At 44.2% G+C, this 27,965-nt stretch overlaps 1 protein-coding gene across 1 annotated transcript in view; it reads left to right on the forward strand.

Annotated features, from left to right (window-relative positions):
- The window catches only part of LOC124613640 (sodium/potassium/calcium exchanger Nckx30C), a 1,525,550-nt gene that overhangs the window by 1,164,855 nt on the left and 332,730 nt on the right, over positions 1-27,965 (forward strand). Inside the window, exon 7 of the mRNA XM_047142355.1 lies at positions 17,308-17,573. Within this exon, the coding sequence (XP_046998311.1) occupies positions 17,308-17,573 (266 nt within the window). The remainder of the gene's footprint in view (positions 1-17,307; positions 17,574-27,965) is intronic.

Here is a 27,965-nt window from a genome sequence, read left to right on the forward strand (position 1 = left end):
AAATCAAAACGCCAGGTTTTGTTGAATTGTGTGTTAGAAACCGTAAAAACTGAGTCTTACTGTGATGTATCGTTAGTTTATTTTCTACAAGTCATGAACTTGTCTCATGAACTGCACTATTTGAAACCGAGCCACTGTTGTACACAACATCCTTTACTACCAAGCTGGTGTCATCAGCAAACAGAAATATTTTAGAGTTACCTGTAATACTAGAGGGCATATCTTTTATATAAATAAGGAAATGGCGTGGCCCCATCACTGATTCCTGGGGCACCCCCCACTTGACTGTACCACAGTCACACGCCACATCACAGTCATTCTCAACATTTTGAATGATGACGTTTTGCTGTCTGTTTCTAAAGTAAGAGGTGAACCAATTATGAGCTAATCCCCGTATTCCGTAATGGTCCAACTTCTGGAGCAATATTTTGTGATCAACGCAATCAAATGCCTTAGTTAAATAAAAAAATATGCCTAGCATTCGAAACCTTTTGTTTAACCCATCCAGTACCTCACAGAGAAAAGAGAATATAGCATCTGCAGTTGTTAAACGACTTCTAAAGCTGAACTGTACATTTCAAAGCAAATCGCGTGATATAAAATGATCAATTATCCTTACATACACAACTTTTTCAGTAACTTTAGCCAACACTGATGGCATAGAAATAGGTCTAAAATTGTCTACATTATCGCTTTCTCTCTTTTTATAGAGCGGCTTTACTACTGAGTACTTTAATCGCACAGGAAACTGACCATTCCTAAAGCAAAAATTATAAATATGGTTAAATACAGGGACAGCGCGTCCAGCACAGTTCTTTAATATTCTGCTAGGCACTCCATCATATCCATGAGAGTCCTTAGTCTTCAGTGATTTAATTATTGACTCAATCTCCCCTTGTCTGTAAAACAGAGGCGTATTTCAGACATCAATCTCGGAAACGCATTTGACAAGAGTTATATGATTCCTTGTAGAAATTAAATTTTTATTTAATTCACCAGCAATGCTCAGAAAATGATTATTAAATACTGTACATATATCTGATTTATCAGTAACAGAAATATTTTTACTACGAACTGACTCTATATCGTCGGCTTTCTGCTGTTGACCAGACACCTCCTTCACAACCGGCCACATGGTTTTAGTTTTATCCTGTGAATTAGCTATTCTATTTGCATACCACATACTCTTTGTCTTCCTAATAACATTTTTAAGCACCTTACAATACTGTTTGTAATGGGCTACTGTAGCTTGATTGTGACTGTTTCTAACATTTTGATATAATTTGCGCTTTGTGCTACATGATATCCTTACCCCACTAGTCAGCCACCTGAGCTGCCTATTACTGCACGTGCCCCGTTCAGAACGTTCTAATGGAAAGCAACTCTCAAAAAGCATGAGAAATGTGTTAAGGAAAGCATTATATTTACCATTTGTGTTACCGGCACTATAAACATCATTCCACTCTTGTTCCTTGACAAGGTTTAAAAAACTCTCTCTTGCTGTTGGATTAACTTTCATACATTGTTCGTAATTATATGTGACATTTGTTTGAGTACAAAAGTCTTTTAGTGTTAACATTTGTGCATCATGGTCTGAAAGGCCATTCACCCTTTTACTAAGAGAATGCCCATCTAGTAACGAAGAATGAATAAAAATATTGTCTACGTCTGTGCTACTGTTCCCCTGCACCGTAGATGGAAAAAACACAGTCTGCATCAGATCACATGAATTTAGGAGACCTACCAACATACTTTTCCTTGCACCACTACATACAAAATTTATATAAGTCACCACATATATCTTATTTCTGGTACTTCTTACAAAGTGAATGAAGAACCTCTTCTAGCTTGAGCAAAAATTCACTGAAGTCGGAGTTTGAGGACCTATGAACAACAACAATTAGAAGTTTAGGTTCACTAAATTCAACTGCTTCTGGACAACATTCAAATATCTCTTCAGCGCATTGTCGTAATACGTCTATGGACTCAAATGGAATACTGTTTTCCACATACATAGCCACTCCCTCACCCCACAAGGAATTCCTTGAAAAACAACCAGCTGATCTGTATCCTGGTAAGAGAATCCTCTGAAATGTCAAATTATTTAAGTGGTGCTCCGATATACCAATAATTTCAGAGTCAACATCCATAAGCAGTTCACCAACTTTATCTCTAATACCTCTTACATTCTGGTGAAATATGCTAATTCCTTCTCTAATTGGAAACATGACATCTTCTGAAGGTGATCCCTTAGTTAGAGGGACTTCCTTTAAGCAGGTATATCTATCAGCTGACTTCAATTTAAAAAACGTGCAGCTCTAACACCAAATACTATAGGAATTTTTCCATGAGTGATCCCACCACCACTCGCTACACTGTCACCTGTAAGCTTTGCCAGCCTCCCCCTCCCATACCTAGGCCATGCCTAGTGAAACCCGATCTACTGATACACCCAACTGGTGCCACTGAAAAGTGACCCATGGCATCAGCGGCCTCTCCAGCGCCATGTTAACGCACCTAACAGCCACATTAATATGAGACCGATCATGACGCTGAAACAGTTGCACGAAATGCACATTAGTGCCACCAGTTTGAGTAGCTATCTTTACCTGGTCACCACTTACATCATATTTCCCGTCCCTATCAAGACTGTTCCCTGCTCTACCCACTATCACCACCAGATCCTCCTTCGTAAAATTCCTACATAACTCCCCTATGCTGTCAGTCACCTGAGTCAACCCTGCGCTAGGCTTCACAATGCTGGTGACCTGGTACTCACTTCCCAACACTTCCTGCAACTGCTGTCCCACACCTCTACCGTGAGAGCTACCTAGCAGCAGAACCTTTTTCTTTCTGTTAGACTTTACAACTGGCCTAGGCCTCCTAACTGCTGAGGACTGCTGCATGTTCCATACATCTACAGCTACAAGTGGGTTCTCTCCACACAACTCTGACAGTTGGCCAAATCTATAGCATGTATGCAAAGTACAACTGTCTGAATACCTCCTACTCCTAGCTGTCCTCTTGCCTACTGCCAGTTCCCATTCCCCACCACCCTTCACCCACCTCAACCTATGTAGTTCCTTCTTTGCGCATTGTAACTGCACCTGAAGGACACAGATCTTACGCTCCTGCTCCTCTATCAACTGATTTCTACTACAGATTCTACACTCCCAGGAGAGAATCTCGCTAGAATGCCCACTAGCTTCCCCACTTCATTCCCCCCAGAGGCTTCAACGCACAGAAATATGTAAAACACACAGGGAGCGAACTTATTGCAACATATCGTTACATAACTTCCTAAATATCTATTTATAAAATGCATGCAACATAGCTCTTGGACGTAGATCTTTAACATATAGGAACTTGCAAAATTTATCGTATTATGAAGCAGTATTATAAAGATCCTCTTGTATTACTAGCTTTGCGATTTACTACAGTTTTCTGAAAAAATATCTTCAGTTTAATTTTCTAAAAAACCATCTCTAGTATGATGAGTTATGTGGTAATCTCTGAAGAGAAAGCGACGCTGTTCTTCCAAAATTTGGAGAACCGCTTACCAAGACAGACTGTCCAACATTATGCTGCATTATGCAGTCACTTTTCCCTCGCCACATATTCGATAGGAACAGGACAAAAAGTCACCAATATTGGCATGACTTCCTTTCTGTCAATCACTATACAACGCCTTGCTGCAGAGCAGGTGATATGGATCACTAATTCGATTTTGAGGGGCACGGGTGTGTTAATTGGCCTTTTACGAACTCAGTCGTCGTGGACATGTATTCTGTAGTTCTGACAGAATTTGTCCGCTACTCGTAAGTAATTTTTAACATTGTGATGGTAAGTGTACACTGTGACTCTGAATTCTATTAACTGGATTTATACACGAGCGATCCACGCATTTGTTTCAAATTATATCGGCAGAATGCCTTTCCTTGGTTACGCCCATCTTCAACTGTCTCAATGCAGAAACACAGTTATTCGTATACAGAATATTAACTGAAGCACTGATTTCAGTACGCAGTGCGGTTCAGCTAATAGCTAGACAAGCTATTATTCAGTACAGATAAAGTGCACCATTCAAAATGAAATAGGTAAATTAAAAGGAAACAAATAAGTTGCTGCATTTATTCTCTCTCTCTCTTTATTTCATTTTTTTGAAATGTCTATCCATTCTCAGAGCTCTTCATTGGTGTTGTCGTCCTACTTTTCACTTGATCCTTCTGTTGTGGACCTCACCGAAGTTATGGAACCAAAATCCTCAAACGGAGGTTTTCTCTTTGGAAATCTTCATGGAAGTTTCATCAATGTAGTTTCCAAAGCTATTTCTAGGTGTACCATTTTGCTTAGTAATTGCTGGGACAGCCTGGACTGCGTCCGCGTGACGTGTATAACACAACATTTCCTGAGGTATAATATCTGCAAACTACAGGCTAGCTGATAGGTGGGAAGTTGTTATGACTAAAGTCGATAACAACGCCTCTCGTCCTCCTGGGCAGGTGTACGTAACGAGGAACGTCGAAGCCCCTCTACATGACTTCGCACCGTCTCGCTTAGAACACGGAATCTGAACATTCATATGCCTCCATGAATGACAGCAACAACAACAACAACGTTGTTTGTTGAACTCCTACGTACAGGATAATATGTTTTCGTCAAATGTGTTCGTATTTTTGAGGAGAAAGAGAAGAGTCAAACAGGTGCACTATCTCACACGAATTACATTTGAATTAATTCTCAGTAACAGCCGGATGTGATATTTAACGAGTGTCACTTTATATTTTCATACGCTGAAAGTGTAAAGAACGAGCATAAATATCACCTGTACATTCAAGATGTCGAGTTTTCGGTAAATTTATAAGTGTTCACATCGCCACTGCATTGAAACGAGAACAGATTGCTCTATTCCTATTACTATACTTAACGTTATAATAAATGAAGGAAATAGAGTAAAAACGACTTCTCGCGTGTGGAGAATATACCTGAACCGTTCACGCTGAGATACTGTTTGACAGTAGCGAGACAAGCAATGAAATTGACATTTAGGTATTCAGGAAGCAACACGCCACACGCGCATCAGTAACCACGATAACTGGGAAAGATCTTCGTAGCTTTGGGATTCTTTTAGAGTTCGGTCAATATACTCAACAGATGGCAATCGCGGCAGAAAACACGGAAAGTTTTATTAAGGAAGTTTTCAGTACCCTGTTGCCAAGACAGCGCAGTCAGAGGCAACCAAAAACAGTGTATTGCAATTTGTCATTCTTGAACACGAATACTCTTTCATTCACGAAAGACAGGGCTGTGAACAGCTTTTGAGTACGCTTGTAACACACAGTACTCTTATCGCCTGTATATGTATGAGACATGGAACGGGGTCAAAGTAGGGACGTTGCCTGTGTGTATTTCAGTCGGCTAATCGTAACCTGCAACAGGAGCAAGGGAATGTAACTAAGTATTTGGCACTGTTACATTTGCCTACCGTAACTCTTATTTCTTGAACGAGTAAAATGGCAAAAAAATAGAAAAATTTTGATGCGTAAGGGAAGTTGTAATTCTGTTTTCGACGTTTTTTTCACATACATACTCTACAATAGAGTGGACTCATTCAAACTTCCAAACGCTAAGTCTGCTAGTAAAGCAATTGTTAAATTTTGATTTCCTGTCTCTTCATGGCTATGTTGCCATCTCCGGACATTATCTACATCGACATCTACATCTACATTTATACTCCGGAAGCCACCCAACGGTGTGTGGGGGAGGGCACTTTACGTGCCACTGTCATTACCTCCCTTTCCTGTTCCAGTCGCGTATGGTTCGCGGGAAGCACGATTGCCGGAAAGCCTCCGTGCGCGTTCGAATCTCTCTAATTTTACATTCGTGATCTCCTCGGGAGGTATAAGTAGGGGGGAGCAACATATTCGATACCTCATCCAGAAACGCACCCTCTCGAGACCTGGACAGCAAGCTACACCGCGACGCAGAGCGCCTCTCTTGCAGAGTCTGCCACTTGAGTTTGCTAAACATCTCCGTAACGCTAAGCCACCTCCTTTGTTGATGGACTACATTTTCTAAGGACTCTCCCAATGAATCTCAACCTGGCACCCGCCTTCCCAACAATTAATTTTATATGATCATTCCACTTCAAATCGTTCCGCACGCATACTCCCAGATATTTTACAGAAGTAACTGCTACCAGTGTTTGTTCCGCTATCATATAATCATACAATAAAGGATCCTTATCATCATACAATAAAGAATCCAATGCTTTATAACATTACATAAGCTTTCTCGTTTGTACTGTAAGAGGTGTTACACGACGTATATAAATGTCCGAGTCGTGAACTGCACTGCAAATCGGATATAAAAGAAGCACTTTGTGCAAAACTGATAGTAACGTAGCTACTAGAAGTGTTCACACCATCAATAGCTGGCAACTGACGCCATCGTAATACCATTCGAAACACGGATGAAACGTAGCAATCCACAACCCCGCCGTGTGATATCTCCGTGGGATCCAATTATCAATCAGTGGCTTCAGCTGGATATGGCACACCTGGGGAAACTGGTGGACCCTCTTCCTCGTCGAGCTGAAGTCGCTGAATTCGGTTTGAGCTTTTCGTCTCCCGGGGACGCTAAGCCGATTTTTAAAACTTTGAAGTTGACATTTGCCGTACAGAAATGTGGCGTAAAATTTAGACATAAACGACTGTTCCCTGTGGGTGGGCTGGTGCAGATACCAACGGAGACCGGAGGGTGCCGCTTAATAAGTGAAAGCGTGCGTACGGGGCCGGTCAGCGTCGGCAGTACGGACGGTGTGGAGGTTTGGGGATCCCAGAGGTCTGGCGGGCACGTGTGGCGAGTGGACGCCGGGGAGCCAGCGGCCGGCCACCATCAATAATGCAGCCCTGCTGAGCACTCGCCTGCTCCATCTTTCATGGCGGCGCGCCTCCTGGAGGCGCAGGTTAACGGCAGCCGCCCGCCTACTACACTGCGCGGCCAGCGACCGCCCAAGTACTCCCCGCGCTGGAAGCACTCCGTGGCCGGCCTCCACTGTGTGTGTGTGTGTGTGTGTGTGTGTGTGTGCTATGGGGGTGGGAGGGATGCAGTGCGTGCTACAGTGCAAGTGACTCTGACAATAGGGGGGGGGGGGGGGGGGGGACCTCGCGGACTGTTCTGCGCTCTTTGGTATTCTCCATACGTAGCTCAGGGCTGGACATCAATTCACTAAAGCCGTCCGAGGCGGTTTCCCAAAAGTCTCAAAGAAATCGGCTTTGAGGATCAGAATATTTTATTCTCAAATAGGCCGGCTTCAAGGTATTGTTTTCAGATATCGGCTGAACTTATCTCCGGCTTTAGCCAGCATTTAATGCCTTTAACAATTTGAGCATCAGTGCTTTCTTTTAGCTTTGACTCTCTGGTACTTTCCCAACGCAGCTACGACAGTTTACAACTATTATAACGATGGATCATAGATCTACGTTCTTCCTGTGTTCAATATGCTCCGTTTCAGACTGAAGCACTTTTTGTGTTTCACCGAGATCCTTGAACCTACAAAGCCGCCCAACACACGCCACACAGCCCCCGCTACCCGCATGTAATGGACTCCTGACCTATTTATCGGTACCCAAAACCCCACCATCCTATTGCGCAGGTCGAGGAATCTGCTGCCTGCATGGTACAGGACTGTCCGAGCCTATGAAGCAGATCCTCCACTCGGCTCAGTACCAGAAGTCCGCAATCAACTGCTTTCATCTCGCAGCCTTTACCACTTCAGATAGCTGCTGAAAACCAGAGAGGATCTCTTACGATCCAAAGCAACACACATCACTGGTACCGAGGACTACCACCACTTGCAGTTGGCTGCACCCTGTGCTCTTCATGGCATCCGGAAGGACCCCATCGACATCAGGAATGACTCCACCCGGGATGCACACGGAGTGCACACTGGATTTCTTCCCCTCCTTAGCCGCCATATCCCTAAGGGGCCCCATTACGCGCCTAACATTGGAGCTCCCAATACGCCCACCCTCTGCGATTGCCCAGACCTTGAAGGCTGAGAATCATTCTCTGAAAGAGGGCAGGCAGCTGCATCTGGCTCAGCCAGAGACAGTACCTGAATCTGTTTGTCAGACGCACCTGGGAGGCTTTCTGATCAGCCTCCAGGGACGTCTTTCGCTGCCTGCCACGCCTTGGAACGACCTCCCAATCAACCACAGGTGAGGGCTCAGCTCCACTGTGGGCAGCAACCGGGGCAACCACAGCGGCAGACCGATCTGGGGACAGACGGGACGAGGTTGACATCCCCCTGATACCCAAGTCCGGCTCCCCATAGTCGTGCCCATTGGCAACAGCCTCAAGCTGCGCGACCGAAGTCAGCGCTGCCTGCAGCTGTGAGCGAAGGGATGCCAACTCAGCCCTCATCCGAACACAGCAATCACAGTCCCTGTCCATTCTAATCGATGTTGAACAATAGTTACTGAAACACGAGTCCGTGCCTAGATAACGCAAGGCAACACGCAAAGAATGTATGAACTAACCTGTACAAATCCCTAACGACTGCGCTACAATCTGCCTGAATTTACTATTACAGTAACTAAAACTCGAAATTTCACCTCCTATACGAAACTCACACGCAATTTAAGTAAGAATCTACGACGTAAACACAGAAAAGAAGCTAAATACGTATCTTTCTGCGCTGTCGATGTGCACCAACTGGGAGCTAAGGCCACACTGGTCTCTGAGAGCCTACTAGACAGACAAGTGCCACTGACGTACCAAAACAAAACAAATGCCTAACGACTGCGCTACAATCTGCCTGAATTTACGATTACAGTAACTAAAACTCGAAATTACACCTCCTATACTAAACTCACACGCAATCATTGCTCATTGGCTTTTTCCCGTCCTTGGCAGCCATGTCTCTAAGGGATCCCACAACCCGCCTAAAATTGGAGCTCCCAGCTACCAATAATACCACCCTCTGTGACTGCAGAGGTTTCCTCTGAAATAGGACAATCGACTGAATCTTGCTGAGGATAATTGTCAGCTACACGTAGCGCCTGGAACCTGTCTGTCAGACTAACCGGGACAGCCTAAGTTCGGCCCCCTAGGACGTCTTTCGCAGCTTGCCACGCCCCAATACGAACTTCGGAATGCGAGCAGTAACTGCGCTGGTCACCGGTGCTAACCGATCGGCGGACTCGGGGGACGTAATGACCGTCCCTTGGATCCTCATGGCCGGTCCACAACAGTGATGCCCATCCACTGCAGCCTCAAGCTGTGTAACCGAAACCAACACATCCTGGAGTTGATAACAAAGTTTCACCAACTCAGCTCGTATCCACGTACACCAATCACAGACCCTGTCTATACTAAAGACTGAAAAAGTACACTACACAAACAAACGGCTATCGACACACGCTGCGGAACTCTACTGTATACACTGACAAAAACGCAAGAACTGTGTTTAGTACATTAGATTAACATGCAGGTGAGACTAAATTATTCGCTCCTGGTTAGCAACTTGTAAAAGTCACGAAATCAATAACTTTCCAACACAAATGAAAACGCAATTACTGTTTCTATTAATATTAAATTAGCAGGCAGAAATTCAAAAACTGAAGTACCAAAGCACACAAGTGTGACTAAATAATTCGCTCCTTGTTAGGAACTCTTAAACGTCACAAGATCGGTTACTTCCCTGTTGCTGCTGTTTGTCGGCTGGTGGATGCTGCCTGAGTGACAGTTCCGTAATATTCTCACTCGCCAGCAGCCCATTTCTTTCTAGCTGCAACCATTTACATTCTTCTTGAAGTCTATCGATATTTCTCCTGATTGATTTATTTTGGACACGGCATAGTTTGGTCATGACTGGCTCTCTCAAGGAAATCAGCGGTTCCGAGGGAATATCGTCTACTCGGAGGTCCTTGTTTCGGTTTAGGTCTTTCAGTAACGTGTCAAATTCTTATCACAGTATCATATCTCCCATATCATTTTCATGTACTTTCTCTTTGCTTTCTATAGTACTACCTTAAATATCATTTCCCTTGTATGTCCCCTCTATATATTCCTTCCTACTTTCAGCTTCCCTTTCCCTGCTTAGTACCGGTTTACCATCAGAGCTCTTGACTTTCATACATTTGATTCTGTTTTCACCAAAGTAGACTTTAATTTTCTTGTGGGCAGTATCCACCTTTCTCCTAGTTATACGTGCATCTGTACATTTGTCCTCTAGCCACTCTTGCTTAGCCGTTTTGCACTTCCCGTTAATCTCATTGATTAGACATTTGTGTTCCCTTTCGTCTGCTTCATTTGCTGCATTTTTATATTTTCTCTTTTAATCAATAAAATTCGTATCTCCTACACATTTAAGGAATGCTAGTAGGCCTTGTCTTTCTACCAATTTGACCTACTGCTGCCTTCACTATGTAATCTCTCAAAGTTACCTATTCGTTTTCTGCTGTAATTCTTCCTACTTATTCAGTCAATCGTTGCCTAATGCTCCCTTCGAAACTCTCAGGAGCCTCGGTTTCTTTCAACTTATCCAGGTCTCATTTTCTTAATTACCAACATTTTAGCAAATTCTTCAATTTTAATTGGCGTCCACAACCAATAAATTACGGTCAGTAATATCTTACAGCTTAAATCTGGTTTTCAAATTGGTCTCTTACCATTACATAACCCATGTGAAATCTTCCATTGTCTCAAGGTCTCTTCCACGTATGCAACCTTTTTTCAGACTGTTAAAACAAGCCGGCCGCGGTGGTCTAGCGGTTCTAGGCGCTCAGTCCGGAACCGCGGGACTGCTACGGTCGCAGGTTCGAATCCTGCCTCGGGCATGGATGTGTGTGATGTCCTTAGGTTAGTTAGGTTTAACTAGTTCTAAGTTCTAGGGGACTGATGACCACAGATGTTAAGTCCCATAGTGCTCAGAGCCTGTTAAAGCAAGCGTTAACTCCTTTAAGAACTATGTATTACTAAATCATTACTACCTTGCACAAGCAAACGTTTCGTTATAACTATTTATAGAGAGTATGTGCTGTTTTTGCTACAGTCCATAAGAAGTTTCGCTGCTTGTTTAGCATTTCATTTACATATCCACATGTGTTTAGGCTGAAAAAGGCATGAAAATAGCACTGGAGCATATATTTAGCAGTTCACAATCATGTTTTAGACATCAATTTGACGGATATGTGCGTGTGTGTGTGCGTGTACGTGTGCGTGTAAGTGATAATTGTCATAAACCTTGCACATTTTGCGTTGCTAACATATTCTTGCGGACATTTTAGATGTGTAAGTAACATTGTGATACTTCGTACATAATATACAAGTGGGAAATAATTAATAGTGGCCGTTACTGTATGTTTGACTTACTCTGATACAAGTTTCACACACAAGTTTTCGACATTGAATTAACATTGTCCAGTTTCGTCAACAATTGCACTTAAGGCAGTAGTACCCATAGTTGTTTCGCAATGCGGCGTGCTTATCATCTTACGCACAATGGATGTCAGCATGACAAGACTTGATGGAACAATCAAACTCTCAGTTAGCAAGTTCAGTCTTGGTTATATGTCTGCCTGCGTGCCGACCTGTCTGCCTTACGACACTTGATGTAGCAATACTACTAGCAGTACTTAGGTAAGCGACGTTCACAGGTAGCCCATGCCTCGGTAACACCATTAAGGCTTTCCGGATCATGAAGATGGGAGGTGCTTAGCTTCCACGGTGCACGACTACGCCAGACCACTTTCTGGGGAAGGAGAATGTTGCAGATGTAGGAACAGTGGTCCGAAAAGGCCAAGGGTCAAATTTCTTCACCTTGGACTGCAGGTGTGAGTTCCCGAGAGACGTAAATCCTATCTAGGCGGCTCGGGGAGTGACTCATCTGGTAAGTATGTCCAGGCGCATCGCCGTGCCGAAGTTCACGGACGACAAGACGCAGTTCGTGACAGGTGCTGTAGTGGGGTAATTGATCCTTAGGGTGCAGCATACTATTAAAATCACCCCCAAGCAAGTAATGGTCACAGCGTCGAAGGGGCGATTTCTTCCGAATAGAAGTGTGCCCTGTCGCATCTGCGGGTGGAGCCTGAGGGAGCGTAAATGTTGACAATACGCGTCCCCACGACGGTGACTGCCATGTCTCTGGCGGATGAAAGGTATGTGATACCAGCGACTCGGGCATAGATGGCTGCGCCGCGTCGCAGGTGGTCACCAGGAGAAACATAAGTGTTATATTCCGCGACGTCTGGAAGTGTGGTCAAGTGTGCTTCCTGTGGTAGTGCGATGTCGACGTCCGATGCCCATAACATCTCTCGTAGCAGTTTAAGTTTCACGGGGGAGCTAATGGTGTTAGTGTTGATCGTCGCTAATCGGTAGGTTTGGAGCCGTACCCCGCCGTGGAATGGGGACCCCATCAGCGGGGTGTGAAGGGGGGCGAGGCAACGGCGAGTCATGTCGTACGCCATCTGACGGCGTTATCGGCGGCGTAACTAGGCTTCCGTCTGGGGTAACTCTGTCCCCTGCGTGTGGTCTGGGCCTTCGTCGACTTCGTCACTCCACGCCATTGAAGGCGCTGTCGTTGTGATGTTCGTACGTTCCACTTCGGTTGTAGGGCGGCGGACGTCTCTGCGGCAGTCGCATCGATGGAGTCCATTGGTTCAGGTGCACCTGGACGAGCCGGCAGAGTAGGCAGCGGCACAGCCACAGTCGGCGTAATGTTGTCGTCATTCGTGTCGTCGTGCAGGTTCTCCGAGGCCTCGTCTGGTCGGACGGCCTCTGGAGCATAGGGGGTGGTGATCCGTCTCGTTCCGAGACCGTACGGCGCCTCCTCTTGCGCCTTTTAGGTGAACGTTGTTTGCGTGTTCTTCCCTCTGTGTCGGAAGACGGAAGGGAGTCGCGGTGCTCTGGCAGGAAGGTTGTCGCGAGAACGATAAGTGAAGAGGCATCCATATGATCGGGCGGGTGGGTATCGGAAGCCGTCGCTGTTGGTAGAGGCGCCGGAGTAGGGTAAGGTTGTGAGCGCGATGTGTCGACCCCGGCGGTATCCGTAGCAGCAGGAAGGGTAACCGGTACATGGTACGAACGGTGGCGGCTGGTGGGAGGAGAAGAGAGCGCCGATGCGTAGGTGATCGGTAAAACCGTCGTCGGAATCGGAAGCGCCACGGTAGCGGCTGGCAATTGGGTGATTCGTCGCTGAAGACACTCAGAACTGAGGTGACCTTCTTTACCGCACCCGGAACAGGTCTTGTGTTGGCCGTCGTATATTACGACCGCGCGGCACACGCTGATTTGCAGGTAAGATGGCACGTGGCAGCGGAGATCGATGGTGATCTGTCATAGTCCTGGGTACACGGGGTACGTTTGGAATTGCGCCCAGCGTTCGGCAGTGTGGCCATGTACTGTGCCATAGGAGCGGAAAGCCGCGATAACGTCTTCCGCCGGCGGCTCGAACGGTTCGAAAACTCGTATGTTGTGCATTCTCAAGTCTGCGTGGTCGACAGTGACCGCACCGACATTCCCGTCGGCGTGGCAAAAGCGTAGTCCGTGTTTGGTGTCACGAAGTATTTTTTCGCACACCGCGTTATTGGCGACTTTGACGTACACCGTACTGCTTAATAAGGACAAATGGATGCCCAAGGTGTCGGAAGCTGGGACCTTAGCAACGTCACGTAGGAGGTGTTCCACTTCCAAGAGCTTTGGTAGTGTGTAGTTGCTGCAGAATCTGAATCGTTAGTGTTGATTTTTTAAAACGGTCCATTGACTGAGCTATCGTTTTGAAAGAGGGATGCATTAATTTTGGGAAATTTCGTGAGCAATGCCTTTCAGAAAGTAAACTGGACAGAATGAATTATTAAAGGTGGAGAATCAGTGAACAATTTATCTGAAAAGATCGATAGATAAAGGTTTCGAGAAAACAGTTTAACTATTATTGAGGTCCAACATGACAGTCGAAAGGTAATCGTATTTTGTGCAAGTTGTTGTTCATCTAGAAAACTGTCACACGATATCTGCCTAGCGTAGAATATTAGTTAATGCCGTAAAACATGCTATACGGGTAGAAAGACGATATCCTACCACCACCGTAAAAGAATACTCTATAAGTACCTAAATCGACTCATTCATGTTACTGATTGGTCGTCCGTGGATCATAAGTAAGGTCTCTTTAAATTTCGTTTCTGGAATTTCTTTCTTTGCACTTTCGTCAAGTAAAAATTTTACGTTTCTACATTTTCCCGATCAATAAGCCAGAATCGAGAAGTGCTTTATTGTAACCATCCATTCGAAGAATAATGATTGATTGTGTGTTGAAGTTTAGAATTTAAGGAATAATACTGGCAAACGCTCATGTAAACGTACTAACTTCCTCGTCATTGCGATACCTCGACATCGCAGTTTCTCGGACGCTGCCACACATACAGGTTTAACGAGTACAAGTGGCTATGTTTTTATATGTCATACCATTATATTTACACACATCTCTCTCTCATAACAGTATTCCTGCAAACACGTCACATAATTTATTACAACATGTTTTCAGCACGATCGTAACTGCACCACTATGTGGACCACGCCGATCAGTATAAACAACTTGGTCCCGCGGTTCTAGGCGCTCAGTCAGGAACCGCGCGACTGCTACGGTCGCAGGTTCGAATCCTGCCTCGGGCATGGATGTGTGTGATGTCCTTAGATTAGTTAGGTTTAATTAGTTCTAAGTTCTAGGGGACTGATGACCACAGATGTTAAGTCCCATAGTGCTCAGAGCCATTTTTATAAACAACCGTTTTTCGTCGACACATCCATACTTCAACACCTGGCCTTCTGTCCAGGGGAAAATAAGCATTAATGGCTTTCTCTTGCGGCATGTGCTTGGAGGTACCAACCAACCTAAAGGCGTAATACTCATAATAGCTATAGTTATTAGTCTGCAGATGAATTAAATTCTGATGTGATGTTGTTCAGTACACGGTCCTCAGTCACCAAGAGAAATATTTGCACTTACACCCGTTACAACTTCCATACTTTCAATTACGCTAGAATGAGGACATAGCTATCTACCACGCAGATGAATGAAGCTTATACATGTCTACGGGACACATCAAGCCTTGATATTTGATATCTGAATAAGTTTCTTGATATTGGAAATCACAGCCATAAATTTATCAAAAGACAATTCCTTTTTGTACTTTTGCTGTAATACAACTACAGTTATTACTTTCACACGATCAGGCGGTCTCAGCACTGTACCATTTTCAAGTGCTGAGACTTAAAATGTACGTCCCTCATTTAACAACTGTTGTAGTACACTGGAAGGAGAACAGCCCTCCGTACTCGTCAACGTGTTATTTAAATTGTTAACAAGTATGGAACATTGTTGTCGTTCTAATCTGCTACAACGGCAGTTGTCTATTTAAATAACGGACGTACATGTTACAGGCAAACATTTGAAAATTACGTATATATGCAGACTGCAGCAACAAATGAAAATTTGTGCCTAGGGAGGGATTCGAAACCGAGTTTCCTGCTCTTTAGGCAAATACGCTAACCACTACAACAGCCTAACCCTGGCACAGTGGCTGTGCAGAACTGCACGGCCTACCCTACCATGCCTCCCTGCTCAGTCCAAAATCGCACTCACGCCTCAGCCTATCTGGCATTCCCCTCAAACTAGAACAGCATTGCAGAGGGTCTCCAACTGTAGTGGAACGGCACGCCAGCATCGAAAGAACCAGGATCGTGCATGTAACACAGACGTAGGTGCTTTGATCAAATGAAACTATATGGTTCCAGAGTGCTTTTCAAGTCTCAAACGTCTATGACTCCTACATGGAGGCTGAAGCAAAGAATGAAAATAGCACTTCGCCTAACTCTTGTATTAGAGTGAATACACTACTGGCCATTAAAATTTCTACACCACGAAGATGACGTGCTACAGACGCGAAATTTTTAACTGACAAGAAGAAGGTGCTGTGATATGCAAATGATTAGCTTTTCAGAGCATTCAAACAAGGTTGGCGCTGGTGGCGACACCTACAACGTGCAGACATGAGGAAAGTTTCCAACCGATTTCTCATACACAAACAGCAGTTGACCGGCGTTGCTTGGTGAAACGTTGTTGTGATGCCTCGTGTAAGGAGGAGAAATGCGTACCATCACGTCTCCCACTTTGATAAAGGTCGGATTGTAGGCTATCGCGATTGCAGTTTATCGTATCGCGACACTGCTACTGGCGTTGGTCGAGATCCAATGACTCTTAGCAGAATATGGAATCGGTGGGTTCAGGAGGGTAATACGGAACGCCTTGCTGGATCCCAACGGCCTCGTATCACTAGCAGTCGAGATGACAGGCATCTTATCCGCATAGCTGTAACGGATAGTGTAGCCACGTCTCGATCCCTGAGTCAACACATGGGGACGTTTGCAAGACAACAACCATCTGCACGAACAGTTCGACGACGTTTGGAGCAGCATGGACTGTCAGCTCGGAGACCATGGCTGCGATTACCCTTGACGCTGCATCACAGACAGGAGCGCCTGCGATGGTGTACTCAACGACGAACCTGGATGCAGGAATGGCAAAACGTCATTTTTTTAGATGAATCAAGGTTCTGTTTACAGCATCATGATGGTCGCATCCGTGTTTGGCGACATCGCGGTGAGCGCACGTTCGAAGCGTGTATTCGTCATAGCCATACTGGCGTATCACCCGGCGTGATGGCATGGGATGCCATTGGTTACACGTTTCGGTGACCTCTTGTTCGCATTGACGGCACTTTGAACAGTGGACGTTACATTTCAGATGTGTTACGACCCGTGGTTCTACCCTTCATTCGATCCCTGTGAAAGCCTACAGTTCAGCAGGATAATGCACGACCGCAGTTTCAGAGCAACTGGCTCGTCACAAAACGCCAGTCACTACTCTTGATGAAATGTGGTATGGTGTTGAAGCTGCATGGGTAGCTGTACCTGTACGTGCCGTCCAAGCACTGTTTGACTCAATGCCCAGGCGTATGACGGCCGTTATTATGGCCAGAGGTGGTTGTTCTGGGTGCTGTTTTCTCAGGATCTATGCACCCAAATTGCATAAAAATGTAATCACGTGACAGTTCTAGTATAATATATTTGTCGAATGAATACCCGTTTATCATCTGCATTTCTGCGCGGTGTAGCAATTTTAATGGCCAGTAGTGCAAATGACTGTGATCTTAATACAGCCGAGATGGAAAATGAAATCGTCTTTTGGTATCTGAAACAACTTTTGTTGTTCAGCGCTTCACCCACTGTACGCTTGCGGTGTTGCAGGCAAGGTGGACGAGAAGGCGACGCAGCTGCACGCTATCGCGTCGCTCAAGGTGCTGCTGGACGCGCAGCGGAGCAGCAACGGCGCGGCCACGTCCACGGCGGCCAACCACGTGGCGGCGCAGCAACAGCAGCAGCTGCTCCAGCAGCAGCAGCAGCAGCAACAGCAGCAGCAGCAGCAGCAGCTGCTCGACAAGGACGCGGAGACGCGGCTGCAGGACCAGCCCAATGGCGTCGCCGCGGGCATCGACGACCAGGCCGTCGACACGGTGAGTACCCGCTGGGCGCTATACTTCGTACGGAGAAAGAAGGCGCTGACATTTGTCAGCGTTGTTTCCAGCTATCACCAACGAAGCGTAAAAACCTACTTGCGGTACCGAGGCTGCGTGGCTAAAAGCCTAGCCGTCTGTGTAGACGAACTCAAAGTTGTATTACGTGACAGGTGGTGGTAGACGTGCCAGGTAGATGCCACAGGTCCTCTTGTATTGTCGGGGCTCTTCGGGCTACAGCTGCGCAGTGCTGTAACAGGGAGTTGAAATTCTACAGCAGGTAGGAGCGGGAAAAGACCCCTCTGTACTTCAGCACGCAAATGACACAGTCACTGGACTTTTTACATAATACATTGAAGTATTGCTATGTTATGTGTAAAAGGTTGCAATATTAAATAGAGAAACAGGGTAATCGCTGCTACTAGCTCTCGTACTCCGCGGAAATTTGCTCCCTTAAGGAATACGGCTGCAGCCTGAATTGTCTTCATACCGTATAACAATTAGAAGCCGTGCATTTAAGAATGTAAAATTCAACCTATCAAACCTTGAGCTAATTTAAATAATTCATAATTCATGACAGTCAGTCGCCTCTACTGAATTATTGCGCAAGGAAACGCTGTAGGATCCGCCATGGATTATAGCTGGACGGAGTAGGGGATGAATTTAAGTTACGGAAAGTGTAACTAGTACTACGGGTAAAATGAACATTTGTTGACTCCGACTTATTGATTAAAATGCTTGTAAATACAATAAAATGTGATGATTCCTGGTTCCTAACACATTTTCAGTTCCGTACTTATAAATCTTAAACCTTGCTTCTGCGTCCCTTCTAAATTCGTGGCTAATGGGGCGACAATGATCAAAGGATGGGTTAACCATAGACGCACTTAGTATCCACATGTAGCACAGAGGTGGTCCTCTGGCCACCAATATCCTCGGATTTAAACTGAGTTGAGAGTCTGTTGGACCGCCTCGAAAGGCGTGGATCCTCAACAGAGGAACCTACGGCGCTGGAGTTGACGTGGCTCCACACTCACGGCGGCACCTTCCAGAACCTCACTGGCTTGCAGCACGTCTCGTAACGGCCCGCGCTGCAAAAGGTGGTCACCCAGGCTCTCGACAGTTGGTCACGTTAGCGTAACTTAGCAGCGTAGATTCTGTTTGTGTGCGATGCAGAGTCTCACCGCAATACAAAGCTTTCTGCATTTACACTTGTATGAAGTGGTTTTACTTCCAGAAGCTTTTCCCGAGCATATGTCAGCCAGCGTCCCTTGAGATACGCCGACTGTTTCAGAAAGATAGTTTGGTTTCACCAAAGACCGTACTTTCTGCATACGTAAATGAAGAACTGCATATCTATTACATTCATTCGCATACAAAATTTTCACTTTTCACTGTTACCTTTTAGATCAAAGTTTTCAGTTACCTTTCGTAACTGTTTAATGTTCGCTGCACTGGACACACGACAGACATGCATGGAATAGTTAAATTACGTTAGATACATTTTCGAGCATTCCCAGAGTTGCCGCATTCAATGTTGCCATGCGGATTCGAAGTTCAGCCAAATTTGTTGGAATGGGAGCTCACACACGGAGTCTATAGCAAATCCTCATGAAAATAATCAGATATCGTGAAATCAGATGACACTGGAGACCAGTGGTGTAACGTCAGATCAGTAGGCCCCTTACTTCGGCGTATTGTTAAGAAATGCTCAAACATGCAGTTGCGATTACGTGGTGCACTGTCATGTAGAAAACTGAAAGGATCCATGTATTCTCACAGTTGTGACAATAGCCAGACGAACGAACGAGTCAGCGCCCTAGCTCCACCAGGCGATCCTAATTGGCAAGTACATTGACCGCCAACTTACAAGTGTCCAAGGATAAACACATCGTTTTGATGCGTAAGCTAAAATCCGCCCCTTGTTATTATCTTCTTTCGTGTAGAAGATAAAGCGTTATGAAAATGAACAAATATTTTCGAGAAACCACGTATTCTACCATCCCGATTAAGCCATGCTAAGGATTGTGGCGTTATTTGTGTATAAGGGTGAATGTCGCCATTAACAGCCGATAACGGTCATAGCTCTGAGGCACTAAACATCGCAGTCGACAATCGCCACTGGAGGGTTGCGCGACTTGTCACATGGGCGAAGCTGTTCGCAGCAACGTGGCCAGGCAGGCAGCTGTGATTCAGTCTAGTACAGTCCGTTTCACGAGCTACTATCAATCATGCCGTTCTACTCATTGGATTTCGACGCTGCATTGCAGAGGATCGGTAAAAAAGCAATGCCTCCTTTTTATTATTTGCCGAGAATTTCAAATGCAACAACATAAGTTGAAAACCACAACATTGACGATTAATTTGTGACTTTTCAATACAATCTCCGTCTACTTCCACAATTTTGGTCCATCTTTTATAAAGATTATGGATTCCGGTGTATCAAAGCCGGTCCTGCTTCGGAAGCCATTGACGTACGGACGATTTTACGAGCTCCTCATCTTCATAGTGAATCCTGCGATGATATTCTTTTAGCGGCACGAACAGATGGAAGTCTGATGGTACCAGATCTGGGTTGTATGGTGGACGACGCAAACGTCCCTGTCAATTTTCACGATCTCTTCAGTGGTGTGACGACTGTTGTGCAGTATCGCATTGTTATGCAAAAGAAGAACATCCGCCATAGCTTTTGTTGAGACTCGCTAGAGAGTGCCTTAAGCTGTTTAAGGGTTACGACGTTCTGGGCAGAGTTTATTGTGCGTCCCTGCTCCAAAAAGTGAACCGCAGTCACACACACTGCAGTCACCGGCCCGCCTCTCCGCATTTCCTCAGCCAGCGGTTTTTGCCTTTCAGTTTCGATACACTGTCGAACCATTCGTCTAAGAGTGCTGATATCTACTGCTGCGTCACCATACACATTTTTCAGTCTTTCATAAATGCGAATGAGCGTTTCAACTTTGAAGCATTCAAGAATTCTATCATTGAACTCTGTCTTACATGAACATCGATGTCGGCCATTTTACAAGCGACTGCAGTAATGGCATCATTTGAGGCAGAAAGTTATTGCTGCAGTGGATTGGAGACGGAGTTTCGCCGAATTCAATTCGTTCACTTAACAAAATTTATTTAAGGAGAAAAAACGTAGGAGGCAGTACTTTTCACTGGTTCTCGTGCCTGCACTTTCTTGCTCTCCAAAATCTGGCTTTGTTTACTGATTACGCATTCATATCTGGAGTGGGTAGAAATAATAAAATGTTTGCAAACCTATGTATACTACGCTCGTTCAGTTACGCGAGTCCTTGGAGATCACATCCAGCTCTAGTCTATCGTCTTTATTATCGAAGTAAATTGCTTCCTGTACAGCGTTATAGCAGAAAACATTTTTCCGTCCGACGAGACAGGTATAAACGTGTTATACTAGGACTAATCGGAAAGTAAGTTCCGATTGATCTCGAAGTGGAAACCACAGTGATACTCAGAAATATTTTATCTGCAACAGTTAGCTACAGCTTCCGGCCACTGCTCTACATAGTCACCACTCCATCTTAGACATTTGTCGAAGCGTTGTAACAACTTTCCAATACCCTCGTCATAGAAGGCAGCCGCCTATGCTTCCCGCCAATTCTCTACGCTCACCTATAGCTCGCTGTCTGTGCGAAAATGTTGTCTTCATAGCCAGTAGTTAATGTGAACAGAGATGAAACACAGAGGGAGCCAATTATCGGCTATAGTGCGGGTGATCAAACGCTTTCCATAGAAAACGCTGCAGGAGCATTTTCATTGCCCCTGCAGATTGAGACCGAGAATTGTCACGAAGTTGGAACAGTACGACAGTTCTGTAATGTGGGCTTAATAACATCAGGCTAAATTTCGCACCAGGACCTCATACTTGGCGGGAGACATTAGTTTCTACGCATATTTATGTGCTCACCATGTGCTCAGAATTGAAAAGAGCAAAGTGATGCAACTGACAGGCGTACTAGAGACACTGTCGAACACATATGTGCAAAGCTTTATTAGATTTTCAAAATGGTTTCCATTTCTTGACCGATCGGAACTTACATTCCGAATATCCCTCGTACATAGCTACTGCGTTGGTGAGGCCGTAATCCTGTCAATACTATGAGCGGAGTGGCGTTTCACGAGTCCGGGATGTCGTCAGGTTTGTACCCGCCGTCAGTGAGACAGACGAGTGCAGGGGGATAAAGATTCGTAAAATGAGACCACAGGCACTCCATTTCCGAGATGTGAGGGCTTTCCATGTGCCACTTTCTCAAGGACGCACCGCTAAGTTCCTGGATCAGAGTAAAACGGCAACCGCGAGAGTCTACTGGGTAGAAACAGGTTTAGGCCAGCAACTGTAGCTCCAAATGAAGGTTTCGTGGCGTTTCTGTGGGCCCTCTCTAATAGATGGCTACTGCTAAATATACTGAATAGGCAATGTCATGCAGGACCTAAAGGTCAACCTTGGTAGTAAGACCACTTTTTAGTGTGTGGGGGAACAAACAAGCAGTTAGTAGCAGGTCCATCCCCCTTTAGTGGGAGGTTTTCACGAATTATATTGAATAAGTGACTGTTATGGGGATTGCTGTAGTGGAGGGTTACTACAAAATATACTGAAAGATAGTCCCAGATTGGTCCAACGTTTAGGGTAATTTGGCAGAGACATCATTTGAGTGGTCTGGATAAGTTCGTTAACGTGGGACTCTCTAGTAACCAAGTGCCATTCGCTCGTGGGTCTGACCACGAAGAAACGCTGTCAACTGCATGGCAATCACCCTTAAAAGTTGCCCACTATGTAGCAAATTAGTCTGCTACTCGATTACGGTCTTACGATCTTGCACAGTCCACCAGTCGTCCTCATTGTGCTCATGGCCCGAAGGTGGCGTAAATTACTCGTATTTACTTAAACCGTTTGCCAACCAAAATAAACATACGTTGCGATCTGGGATGTTTTACTAAAATTTTTTGAAAAGTTTTACATCGATCGCTGTTCACTCTCCACTGAAAGAATGCTTTCTAAAATTTTAAGTTCTTTTGCTACTCAAATTTTGAAATCATTGATTCATTGGTCAACACTGGAACATTTTTTGGTTTGTACACTTTTGGTTGGTGAGCAAACGAAAAACAAAAAATTCGATGTTCAACTTGCTATCTCTTTTGTTCCTTTGCTTGACAATTCGATATACTACATATAAACTAATTAAATGAATAAGTTGTGCACAATTAACTCTTGTACGTTCTCGTTAAGAATTCATTAAAAAATTTGGTCCGAGAGAAGTGTCAAGTAAAATACTCAACATCCATCGATCAGAAGTATTTTATGGAGGTGGTGCTGTAGAACTGCATTATGCGGGACACAGCGCTATCAAGATATTTTATTAGAGAATATCGATTTCGGTCTAGAATCAGACCCTCTTCCGGTCTATTCTACGAAAGAAGAACAAAAACACATGTAGCAAAGTGTTTAATATTAAAGTTTGTAGTTATTACGTGAAAAGACATTAAATTCATCACGTTTTATATCACTACATAAAGTTCTTACATAAAAATCTTAGCTATGCATTTGCGTAACTGGAATAACAATTATGAGACGTACATTGATCCATGACTAATAGCAGCTTTATATAGCTAACATATATATCCATTTAACCTCATAGACCTTTGTGTGTGGTAATCTCACGCACCGAATAAGGTAGGTCAAAGATTATGCAGTGGAGCATTTATGACACTGTAAAGATATACCAACTATTGATTAGACCGATTGTCAATACAGCATAGATGTTAACATAACACATAATTCATGTGTAATACTAAGATCTACGTTGTATTGACAATCGGACTCGAAGATTGTCCTGAAGATGGTTTGATTATAGACCGAAACCGATAATACAGTTCTTAACAATCATCGATTAGTTGAAGGAAATTTAAAAACTCGCATCATTTCCTTGGGTGTGACACTTACTATGGCGTATTGTACGTCGACCTGGGAGTGAGAATCGGCTAGGCTGGTTTCATCTCGGATTTCTGTTATAAGTGGCGGGCTTTGAGTTGTGTAGAACGGTTCGACGCGACGCACAGTTCCTTCAATAGCAAGGATAATCTCTCTCCTCCCCGTGTTGGCGACGAAGGCCGTTCCGCGAGCGAAATCCGAGCCGAAATTGCAATCTGGTGGCGCTGCTTTCCTGGGCCGCTGAGCCCGGCGCGATGGCTCGCGTTTGCACAAATAGGATTTCGGCAGCGGCGTAACCCTCAGCAGAGCACAAAATGTCACTTCTGGAAGTGTGTCACACACCGAAAGCGTGCTCCTGATAGTAAACGGATGGGTTCACACAAGTAATTCTCATTTCCCCAGCCATCAATTCAGCGCGTTCGTTCTTCCTTAGGTGAAGTCATTATCAAGATGATGTCACTTCGTTTCTTTTGCGTGGCTTTCAAAATGCCGATAAAAAAAAGGAAGGCTTTTGCACGAAACAAGAAAAATCATAACAGCTTCTCACGAAGAACAGTATTAAGAGGGACTGCAAGATATAGTTCGCTATTCCTCCAGGTACTCATTAACCTGCGAGGAAAAAAAAGAAAAAAACATTCGTGGCCTGACAGTGTGAGAATGCGTTTATTTTATGAAGTATCACTTTTTAAATTAATGAACTTTGCACGACGTTTTACCATTGCGTAATTTCCATCCCTCAAGCTCGTTTTTATAGGGTCTGCTATGATCTCTTCGTTGGCGTACAAATTTTTTTTTAAATTCCTTCAGGTGTGAGAATAGGTGGAAATCACAGGATTCCAAATCTAATTAATAAACCCAATTTTCAAACAATCCCTACTTCACATTCTTAGTTTTGTCTTTTCTGAAGCATCTTTGTTGGCATGTGTATTGTCTTCTTGAAAGGTAACTTTTTTTTATTTTTCAGTCCAGGTGATTTTTCATGTATTTTTTCATATAGTTGGTGCAGAATACTGCGCAACAACACAAGTTATTCGTTGACCATTCGTAACGCAGTCAGTAGGAGTTTCCCATTTAGAATCCCACATGAAATCACTACTTCTCGTTCCTGACCTGTATCTGTGGTCCCAAGTCTCACCTACAATAAATATCTGTGGCCCAAACATGAGAAATTCATTTTCCACAAAATGCTGTTGGGCTTGCATCTGCGTGGTTTTGAAATACAACTAATAAGTATAAAACTTATATTCCTATTGTTTTTACAGTGGCCCTCTTCAGAACGACTAAAATGCAGAGCACATTTATTAAAACAATCGTAACCGTGGTTGTGTACTTCTTTTTAGTGTTTCGAAATTACACTACTTTATGCCCAAAAGATCTTTATTGAAATTGACTCTGGCCGTGAATGCCTACGCAATTACATGGGAAATTCAACTTTGCTCAACACTCAACAATTGTAGAAAGCATCTTCTACCAAGTTATTCTATTGTTAATTATGTATATAAATTGTACCATAATTTTTCTTTTGATATTTCCATGACGTCAGCTATTTCATACCCCTCTAATCGTCAGGCTTCCAGTAATGCATCCTGGACTTCTCTGCTTTTTCATCTGTTATTGTGATTCCGGGAAGTACTTCACATGGCTTACATTGAAGAGAAATACTAACTCTTTTTAGTCCTGTTACCAATTTCTTAACTTTTGAAAGAACAGACACTCTAGAAGCCTTCACTAAATTAAATTAATTTCCATTACCGGGTAAATCTGCCCAATACTTCATTGTGTAACGTGTTTCAGCTTAGGAACGAACATGTACACCAAAATTACCTCTTTGCTAATCACTGAATTTTTTACTGTGTCTTCGCGCGCTGTACTTCACAGATTGACAGACATAGGCTCAAGCAGTTGAATAAAGCCCTGTTTTCTTAGACAGCAGTGATTGATTCATCTAAACTTTTAGCGATGATGGAGGAGGGTAAATGTATCAAGCTTAGATAAGGGACCCAGTCGAAAGTTATAAGCGAAAATCGTTCTGATACCACTGAAAGTGGAATACTGCGAAGACTGTAGGATAGGCAACTTTCAGAGCAATTGGCACTTCTTCAGTAGAAGATATGGCTTTCACAGTACCCAAGATGAAAAGTGCCCATTGCTCTTAACGTATGCATTTCAGATCACATCTTTACAGGACATTTCTTCTTGTTCTGGTCCCTTCTACAACCTCTGAATGTTTCAAGTCCCACAATCCTAGCAACAACAGTACCGGTGCATGTAATTACTCAAATTGACACCCTTCTCCATCATCGCTGAAAGTTTCTAACGTCATCACGGAATCACCGTGCAGAAGGAGTGCAAATTCAGTTGGTCAGAGCGTGTGGCACGAAATCGGAGGTAGGCATTTAGAAGAAACAAAAACGATTTACTCAAATGCTCGAAACATAAATCGAGACTTGAGCAACTATTCTGATAATGCATACAGTGTCTGTCACACATGGCTCGGAAGCGTTCACTGACAGTATGTAATGAAATATTTAGATCAACCTTTGTGCCAAAAATAGCTTCGGCTTTATACAGTTACTTAATTCGAGACTGCTAATGTGGTGTGCCGAGAGTGCCATGACGATCTGGTAGCGACACACTACGTAGTGTTTTCTAGTCAGACTGCTAGCCTAATTACTGAAGTCATCTCCAGTTGTTTTTTTTTTCATGTATTACAAATCACTTTTTTCGAAAACAGATCAGACAAAGAAATATCCATATCCTGAAGACAGATCGTTTCAGAGAAACATCAGCTACAAGTCGTACTCTCTGCTACAAGTAGCAAAAGTCCCGGTTATATGATGGTAACGTTAGGTTAACGAAGAATCTTGTAAGACGATCGTCACTTGTAACGTATTATGCCTTAGCCTCACAGCGTTCAGGACTTCCGTGCAATGCTTATACTGGTTCCGTCACTGTCTTAACTAATGAGGAGACAATACTGCATTTGGATTTTTCTAATTTTATATATTTATGACATGTGAACTTCAGAATTCAAATGTCAATCAACCAACGCAACTCTCAGAACTTTACGCAAAAATCGACTCTGAAAATTTTCTAGGAACATTAACTCACTATAGTTAAGCCGATCTTTCTGAGCGGGCTGTGTAGCTAACTCGGTAGCGTTGTACAATGATAGTCGGATAATCAATAGGTCGCTGGTTCCAATAGCGCTATGGTCTTCTGTCTCTTTCCGTTCCGTTCGAATACCTACATCGTTTCAATACAAAATTCATCAAATATGTGCTACATAACAAGTATCTAACAACCATTTTTCATGACAAATCCATGTCCTCTTGTTTCTAATTACATACCGCACGTATTACAAATATGTGTATAAATTCTTCATAATTGATACTCTATAAAATATTGATAATAAATATTGTTCGGATTAAAAAATATTAGACTGATGAACCAAAACATTATGACCTCCTGCTTAATAGCTTGTCTGTCCGTCTTTAGAACGAAATTAATCACTGAATCTGTACATCAGAGATTTGAAAGTTTGTTGGTAGGTTTGTGGAGGTATGTGGCATTAGATGTCTACGCACAGGTCATGCAAATCGTTTAAATAATGGGCCGCTGATTTGCGTAGGCAGTATGGTGCCCGATAGCGACCTATATGGTTTCCATAGAATTTACAACAAGTGATCGCCATCAGCTTCAGTTCACTATAATGCTCCTCAAATCACTATAGCACGGCTCTGGCTCCGAGACACGGATAATTATTTTGCTGAAAGATGACATCGCCGTCGGGAAAGACATCAAGTACGAAGGGATGCAGGTGATTCGCAGCTGTCAGCGCGTCTTCGATTACTACACCGGGTCCACTGCAAGCGCAGGAAACTGTCTCCCTTAGCATAATACTGCTCCCACCGGCCTGCGTCCGCGGCGCGCTGCACTTTTCGAGCCAGCGTTCACCTCGATGACGGCGTTCATAGAGACGACCACAGACCTGTAGCAGCAAAAACGTGATTCATCCGAGGAGCCGATACATTTCCATTGGTGGACGCTCGAACCCCAATGGTCCGGTGCCCACTGCAGTCGTAATTGACGATGTCGTTGGGTCGAGATGTGAACTAATAGGGGTGGTCTGCTGCGGAACTCCATGTTCGACAACAGTGTGCTCCGAAACACTTGCAGGTGCGCCAGCGTTGTGAGCTTTCGTCAGAGACGCCACAGATCACGGCCTTTACTGCTTTACAGAGCAAAAAAGCCGCCAAACCCCACGTCCTGTGAAGATTCGCGGGCGTCCAACTATTAAGCGCCGAGCAGTAGTTTCACTGTCATTCTACCTCTTTCCCTAGATACTCACGACAGTAGCAAATGAACATTCGACCAGCTTCGTTGTTTCTAGCTGCCCTTTGTCAAAGTCGCTTATCTCAATTGATTTCTAAATTTTC

Source organism: Schistocerca americana, chromosome 4 (assembly GCF_021461395.2).
Source record: "Schistocerca americana isolate TAMUIC-IGC-003095 chromosome 4, iqSchAmer2.1, whole genome shotgun sequence".
Taxonomy (NCBI): Eukaryota; Metazoa; Arthropoda; class Insecta; order Orthoptera; family Acrididae; genus Schistocerca; species Schistocerca americana.